We start from the raw sequence: 8686 nt of genomic DNA, 5'->3' as shown, positions 1-8686 counted from the left end.
AGGCTGAAGCAGCATCAGAAAATAATTTGGTGGCGTTAGGTATGTGCTTGTACATGTGTATATTCATTCATATGTACGGATCTGCACATTCATTAACAATACACAAAGCCCATCTTACCCACCACCAACCCTAAAATCTCCTTGCAGCACACGTGTGAACAAGTTTATAAACTCCTCACCCTGCCTCTCCATACTGATTTATTGCTGTTAACAGCTGCTACCGATTCTCTAGAAGTGACTGTTTCTGCATAATATACTGACTGCAAGATTGCTCAGTCCAGGAGTTAGAGCCTGACTTGCTGTGATTTCTGCACTAAGAAGAAGAGTCTCAACAATTTCTGAGCTTTCCAGAAAATCATCAATGGATGCAAAAATCTGTAAATATGCACATATTTTACATACTGATATTATGCCACCTGTGAAAGGTCAGAAGGTAGCCCACTTCTGGGATAGAGATAGATAAAGAGAGATGATAGATCCAATCTCTCTCTCTCTCTCTCTTCACACAGCAGAGAGAAATTTCTCAGACTATAAAAGTGGCTTTCTTTTACATGGCTATTTTTATATCTCACTGTGGACACAAATCAACAAATAGAAAACGGGGACTAGCAGATACTTAAAATCAACTATTTTTAGTCAGTTTATATAGAGGATTTTGTACTGAAATTGAACTTCTCGTGAAAAAATGAATGACCTGTAGACTCAGTGGAACAATGCAGAAGAAAACCCCACTCCACTCCACCACCTTGTACACACCTACCCCTGCTCCACCCACTAGCAGATTCCTCCAGGAACATCACTATAGGAAAGAGCAGAGACTAGACACTATGGGCATAGCCAGAGGGCCATGGCTCCACAGCAGCAGAAGATCTGCACCCTTCTCCTTTAAAACACTCTTTATTCTCCGCGATTCCAAAACTAGATCCTCTTGGCTTAAGTAGACTGCTCATCAGACCGTTGTCTTGAGGAAACGGTCATTCGAACCTCAAAAGTTTCTCTCTCCAAATTTCCAGACTCTTCCGAGTTCCTTAACGGAGACGCAGACTTGTCTGTTATTGATTTAGCTGAAACACACAAAAACAGCCACATCCAATTTTACTGTTAGTCTTATAAAAAATGGTTGAGCCAATCAGCAGAGTCCATTTTCCCTGTGAAAGCCTCTTCCCTTCCCCTGATTTCTATGCACAAAACCACCTTAATTTGACATTTTCCCGGTCCCTGCCCTTAAATGATGAAAGAAGAGACTTCAGTTTGGTGTCTCTAGTTAAACCTGGCAGAGCCCCCTGTCTGAAATCCTGAAAGGTTCTGCTAGTCAGGGGAACCAAACAGGGTGAAAAGAAGCCCTGAACTGACAAAGAAAATTTCCTGGGATCCCAGATCTGCTATGATGTCATTCTGCTTACAAGCCATTTTAACTACTCTACCACACTTGAAACTTGCCTGTCTCTAATTCCTCTGATGATCGGCGATTGACCATCTATTTTGGTTTGAAAGACAGGTTTAACATACATGTAATCCTTGGCTTACAACAGCTCATTTAGTGACCGATCAAAGTTACAACGGCACTGAATAAATTGACATGTGACCGTTTTTCACCGTTGCAACTTTTGCAGCATCCCCATGATCATGGGATCCAAATTCAGAGGCTTGGCAAATGGCTCATATTTATGACGGTTGCAGTGTCCCGGGGTCATGTGATCACTTTTTCCGACCTCCTGATAAGCAAAGTCCATGGGGAAAGCCAGATTCACTTAACAAACCAGGTTGCTAAATTAACAACTTCAGCATTTCACTTAACAACCATGGCAAGAAAGGTCGTAAAATGGGGCAAAACTCCTTTAACAAATTCTCACTTAACAACAGAAATTTGGGGCTCAACTTAGTGTGTACTTCACTATAGTGTGTACCTGGTAAAAGGTAAAGTTCAGATTTAACTTGGACTAAAATAGGGTAAGAAGGAAGGCTGATTGCCAGCTAAATGAAACACGAAGCATGCTTATCATTCTGCCAATATCTTTGATCATGTGATTCTCACTGGTGGGAATCTGTATGCTGTATAGGTAGTCCTTGACTTACAGACATTTGTTTAGCAACCATTCCAAGTTACAGTGCAACTGAAAAAAGTTACTTACGACCAATCCTTGCACTTAGAACCATCGCAACATCCATGCGGACACCTGATCAAAATTTTGTGCACTTGGCAACTGGCATATTTTTATGATGGTTGCAGCATCCCTGGGTCCTTCCCAGTCAGCTTCTAACAGCCATAACCATGGAGAAAGCTGGGTTCGCTTAACAACCACACGATTCATTGAATGACTTTAACAATTTACTTAATAACCGTGGCAAAAAAGGCCATAAAATTGGGCACAGATCACTTAAAAATGGCCTTGTTTAGAAATTGAAATTCTGGTCCCGATTGTGGTCATAGATTGAGGACTACCTGTGTTTCTGGAAGTACATAACGGGCTATTTACAATACATCAAACCAAATATAGGAGCAACCATTACAAGGAGTCTTCAATTTAAAACTGTCATTTGATGACCGTTTGAAGTCATGATGACTCGGAAATGGCGCTTTACCCTCCGTAAAGCAGATCACACACACACACACACACACACACACGCCTGCAGTCATATGATTCTGATCTGGGTGCTTGGCAGCCTGTTTGCATTTATGACAGGTTGCCAAGTGCCTCACAATTATGTGATTGCTATTTTCAGTCTTCTCTGCCGGCTTCCCCAGAAAGTCAATGGGGAAGCTGGCAGGAAATTTTGCCAGCTGATACCACCTGCCAAAGAATTTCCCCTCCCTTTCATTCACAAGGAGAGGGCAAAAATCCTTCATAGGGCTACAGAAACAAAGCTTGGAAATTTGTGACCCCCACTTTGTTTCCCCAGCCCAGCATAGCAGTTCCCTTCTATGCGCAGAGAAGAAAGGATATAAGCTAAAGATTATGAAGATGCCCACTTAATTTCTCCAGCCCCACACAAGAATTCCCTTTTGCACAAGAAGGGGACACTAACTCATGTGTTGGGCTGAAGAAACAAAGCAGCATTCTTTGCAATCCCCAGTTCGTTTCTCTAGCCCAGTGCACTAGTTCCCTTCTGCGCATGGAGGAAAGAGAACCAGTGTAGTGGGGTGGAGAAACAAAATGGGAATTGGAAATATCTCCACTTGCTTTCTCTAGCCTGGTGCATGAGTTCCCTTCTGTGCATGAGGGGAAGGGGACATCTGTGACGGGCTGCAGAACCAAGGCTTGGATCTACCACAGGAGGTCCTTTCCAGATATGGAGAACTGCCTGCCCACTTGGGCAGACAGCTCTTTCTCTTTGTCTGATTAATGACTACAACTGGGCAAGCTGGGATTGTGATCATGGAGCGATGTGATCACATGGACATCACTCAGCTCGGAAGAGTTTTCTCACAAAAACAATAAAAAGCCTACCAGGCGTGGATCTGCATATCAGTTCTTAACTACCGGTTTTATTCCTACTTTTAAAAACATTTTTGAAAACAGCAGCCTTCCACAAAATGATATCAGTTCTGGATTACAGCTCCTATTATTTTCTGTTTTGAAGCTTTGGGACAAAGCAGTTATTGGAGTCCAACAGAGTTGGAAGGTCAGGACAAGGCTGGGAAATTATGCTTTGTTTCTGTCCGGCCCATAAGGGACTCTTTACTAAAGAGATGATGTCCTGAAGGCTTTCTCATGCCTTGGAGATCCACTGCCTACACGAATCATAGATAGAAAGAGGGGTTCCTGTTACTGGGTGTCTGCAGAAAGGCAGAGGCTCAATGCTTAAGCAGGATCTGCCAGTTTCCTGGGAAACTAACCTCATCTCTCATGGGAAATAGAAGAACATAAACATACTAGTGAAAGCTGAAAAAGAGAAAGTTGCAGTCTGGCTATTATATTGCTAGCCTAAGTGAGGTTCTAACAAAGAAATAGTCCCAGATTTCAGTACTTCAAACATCACAAGTTACTTTTTTAAAGTGAGGACTGAATTAAATGTTGGGGTTTGAGTCACCCCAAATTTGGAGATTTCACAAATGCCCATTTTTGCCTGGCTATTACCTCACTGTTCAAAACTTTTAATTTTATGAAAGGTCACTAATTCAATAGTTCTTTGCTTTTCTCAAGGAAATCTTGTGAAGTATGGTTCTGTCAAGTAAGCAGCAGGTTATTTGGAGTCCTCAGCAAGTGTTATCTGCACAGTGCCCATCCTACGGTGATAAAATTGAATATAGACCATCACTCAGAAACTTCATTTGAGCATCATCACTGCTCTGCTTTCCTCGGCAATTATTTCATAGATAGTTGAAGGAAACACTCTCTAAGCAATTCTGGGTGGGCTTCAGGCATCATTTTTATTTCTAATCAAGCTTGATTCAGGATTGTAACATACCTGATGTGCTGCCCACAGACACTTTTGCAGTGTGGGGGCGAGCGGGGAGGTTGGCCAGGTCACTGAACATTGGGTGCTGCCTTTGTGAGGAAGACCGAGCGAGCTTGCTTCTTGTTCTTGGGACATCTGATGAGAGAAGTGTAAGGGGAGGCATCAGTGATTTGGACACAGATGAAGGTAAAGTCCCACAAGCAACACCAAGAAGTCAAATATGCCCACCTGTGAAATTGCTGTATATTTCTCAGGGTCAATTCCCCACCAGAACAAACACAGAGATCTGTTTGTTCTATAGCAAGGGTCTTCAAATTTGGCAAGTTTAAGACTTGTGGACTTCAACTCCCAGAATTCCTCCTCCAGTCATGTTAGCTCAGGAATTCTGGGAGTTGAAGTCCACAAGTCTTAAAACTGTCAAGTTTGAAGACTGTTCTATAGGTTGGTGTTCTTCCATCAGGATCCCACCTAATTTAAATACAACTTCCGTAATTTCTCACTTAAGGTCATGCTGTCTGCAACGTTTTGGAACCAAAAGGCTCAAAGTTGGAGGATACTGCTATTGACAGTTACTTGACAGGAAGGTACAGTGCCAAAATACTTCAAAATGCCTGGGATAAAAAGAAAGAATGACTAGGTTTACTCAGAGCACCTGCAAACAGAATACAAAACTCACATTCCTTTCCAGTTATTGATGGAAGATGTGTGTCCATACGTCCTTTGTAAATATGACCATCAAGACCCAGTATATCTACTTCTTCATGCTGGAAGTAAATGCAAACACAGAAGAAATTTCAGCTGAACCTTGCTAAAGGTTAACCACTTTTTACAAGGGTTTTTACTTGTAAAGCTGAAGAATGAGCTTGAAAACCACATTCTGGTGACTGGATAGACCATTGGAACTTAGAAATTGGATTTTTTCCTTTAAAACAATTCACAGGCAGTTACACATGTCTTGTCCCTAATCATTGCTGCCTTCCATCTGCTGCACAATGCCTCATTTCCAGTTCTGGAAAATTAGAAAAGGCATGTCAGGTTTGTCAATTGCTATTCAGAAATCCAATTGTATTGAACTATACAGAAACAAGTGGGGATTTCTGTCCCTTGCAGTAAAAAGATACATGCTACCATTGGGGAGCCTACTTGTGTGGGAGCAGGGCAGGAACAAACATGGAACTCAAAAAAATGTAGCTTGGAAATTAATTGAACTTATTGAAGATTTCAATTCACTGTGGTCCAATTTTGTTTCTGAGCATAGTTAAGCAAGCTCTATCCTCTGTTCTCTTATTAACCCGAGAACCCGAGGGTCTTATTGAGTGATTAGCTCCTTCCACATACAAAGGATGTGCCAGTCACAATTTTGGAATGTCCCTGACATCACTGGAGGCTTCTGCCAAACCGATCAACTTCAGAACTTTCTCCAAAGGAGATACTACAGTTCCAATTGCAGGAACAATCACTTTGCCCCAAGTGTTGCTGTGGAGATTTCCATCTTGGGGGGCGGGTGGGGTGGCGGGGGCTCGGTGCCCGCCCGTGGTCTCCCCCGCGCTGGAGCCGCCTGGCCGCGGCGGTGCCCTTCAAGGCACTCCTCTCGTCACAACGCCCCCCTTGCGCCCTTCCTCTTCCCGTTCTCACCTCACTCCTCCTCTCCCTGTTGCTCATTTTGGTTCTGTTTGGCCTGTTAGGTGTAGGGTTGTGGGTCGCGGAAAAGTCTGCTGTATTATGATAGAAACTGTTTGGTAATGAACGGTGTTTGTAGGTGTTGTGTTTGTTGTAGGCGTGTTCAAGCATCAACCATCTCCGCTGATGAAATACTTGACATTTCACGCATTGGCCGAGAGCTCAATAACAGTGACGGCTCTGTAGCCCCACGCCTGTGCAGAGTCATTTGCAAAAATGAAACAAGCAAACGTAAATTCATTTATACTATAAACTCACTCGCCAAAACCAACACCAACCATAAGAACCTCCGTTGCCGCCCTGACCTAACCATACAGCAACGTGCCCGCTCCCGTGTACTCCGCATTGAACTCAAAAACCGTCTAGACAATGGAGAGAAGGACCTGTACATTGACTACCATGCTGACTGTATCAAAAAGTAAGCCACGCAACCCAATACTCAGCTTTTACCCTCAACCACAACCCTACCTCAACCGATCCACCATCACCCAAGACTAGGCACGCACGCCCCCAACTACCTCAATTCCAACTACTGCCGGCCTTAAATGCAAACTACTCAATGCAAGAAGCCTCGTGAATAAAATACCTGAATTTCTCATCCTCCTAAATATGGCTAACTTTGACATTATATTTGTCTGTGAAACATGGCTCAATGCATCTCTCCCGACTCCATTACCACAGTAGAGACTATCATGTTTACCGATCAGATCGTGAAAATCGTCGAGGAGGTGGTGTTGCTATCTTCTATAAAAATCCTTACATCTAAAAAATATCCAAGTTACCCAGGAGCTTGCTCTTCCTGAGACCATCATCTGTGAACTATCCTTAAATATCACAATTCGATTCTTACTATGTTACAGAGCACCTGATTATGACATCGAACATGTAAACAAGCTAAATACATTACTAACATGGGCTGCATCCTGCCCATACCCTTTTATCTTTCTTGGTGATTTCAATCTACCTCATATTGACTGGTCCCTAAATGAATGTACAACTGAAATCATACACACAACCTTCTACAATGCTATTACAAATCTGGGACTGGAACAACTAGTAACCAACAACACTAGACTAAACAACTGCCTCGATCTCATCTTCTGCAATAGTTTGAATTTAATTTACGGAATACAAACTAAAGAACCCTTTCCAGTAGTGACCACAATATGATTGACTTTTGTCTCAACATACGTCCACACAAAAATCACCACAATGATGTAATTCCCAATTGTAACTTCAAAAAAGGCAACTATGATCTTATACACAACGATCTCTCATCCCTTGATTGGCAATCTCTATTCACTGGATGCAATACTGTTGAAGACCATTACAACATATTTTTACTTGAAGTCAAAAGAGTCATCAAACTATATGTACCAACAACAACTCCCAAAACAAAACAAAAAAGCAGATTACCCATATCAATAAGGAAACTTCAATCCAAAAAGAGATCACTCTGGCGGAAAAACAAATCTGGTCACGTTGCCAATTTCAAAAACCGATACAAAAATTTATGCCACCAGATAAAGACCGAATGCACCAATTATCACATTAAACAAGAGGAAAACCTTCTAAGCACCAATTCCACCGTGCTTTTACAATTTTGTAAACAACAAACTAAAAGACTCAAGGTCCATCCCTCCCTTGATAGGACCTGATGGTAAAGACTGCTTTGACACCATTAAAGCCAACATCTTTAACACATTCTTCGGCTCAGTATTTGTAAACAGCAATGGATCATGCCCAGTATTTCCTAGCCGTACCACAGATAACAACAATGATCTAATACATATCGATTTCACAGAAGACAATGTTGAAAAAGCACTACGCAATCTAAAACCATCTCTATCTATTGGACCGGATGGAATATGTGCCTACTTCTTAAGAAAGCTATCCACTGCCATAGCCAAACCTCTAAGCATAATCTTTGAAAAATCTTTCAGAACCAGCTCCTTGCCTAACCTATGGTCACAAGCCACAGTCATCCCCATCTTCAAAAAGGGAGACCCAAGCCTAGTTGAAAATTACAGGCCAATCTCCTTATGCTGCGTCACCTGTAAAGTCATGGAATCAATTATTAACCAATCCATCATCCTTCACTTAGAGACAAATAACCTACTCTCCAATAAACAATTTGGTTTCAGAAAAAAACTATCCTGTAATCTGCAACTCTTACACTGCAAAAACATATGGACGACACAACTCGACCAGGGCAAAGCAATAGACGCAATCTACATAGACTTCTGTAAAGCCTTTGATTCAGTGGTACACGACAAACTACTCCTAAAAATAAAATCCTATGGTATCTCTGGACAACTGAATAACTGGATAGAAGCATTCCTGTCAAACAGACAACAAATGGTCAAAATCGGGAGCGTACTATCAAATCCAGTACCTGTCAATAGTGGTGTTCCCCAAGGCAGTGTTCTAGGACCAACTCTCTTCATACTCTACATAAACGACCTCTGTGATCATATTAAGAGCAATTGCGTTCTCTTCGCTGATGATGTAAAGCTGTTCAATACCACAGACAATACTGCTACCCTACAAAAAGATCTTGACTATGTATCAGAGTGGTCAAACAAATGGCAACTTCAAATCTCAA

At 42.0% G+C, this 8686-nt stretch overlaps 1 protein-coding gene across 1 annotated transcript in view; it reads right to left on the bottom strand.

The window, feature by feature from the left end:
• Positions 1-616: 616 nt before the first annotated feature.
• QRICH2 (glutamine rich 2) overlaps positions 617-8686 on the bottom strand; it is a 64454-nt gene continuing 56384 nt past the window's right edge. Inside the window, 3 exon segments of the mRNA XM_087954186.1 lie at positions 617-1064; positions 4411-4536; positions 5078-5165. Of these exon segments, the coding sequence (XP_087810312.1) occupies positions 934-1064; positions 4411-4536; positions 5078-5165 (345 nt within the window). The 3' untranslated portion in view covers positions 617-933.

The sequence above is a fragment of the Notechis scutatus genome, chromosome 2 (assembly GCF_049901735.1).
Source record: "Notechis scutatus isolate UNSWTSFEM ecotype Mainland chromosome 2, rNotScu1.2, whole genome shotgun sequence".
NCBI lineage: Eukaryota > Metazoa > Chordata > Lepidosauria > Squamata > Elapidae > Notechis > Notechis scutatus.
The sequence above is the reverse complement of the archived record's forward strand: the minus strand, read 5'-3'. Positions and strand labels throughout refer to the sequence as shown.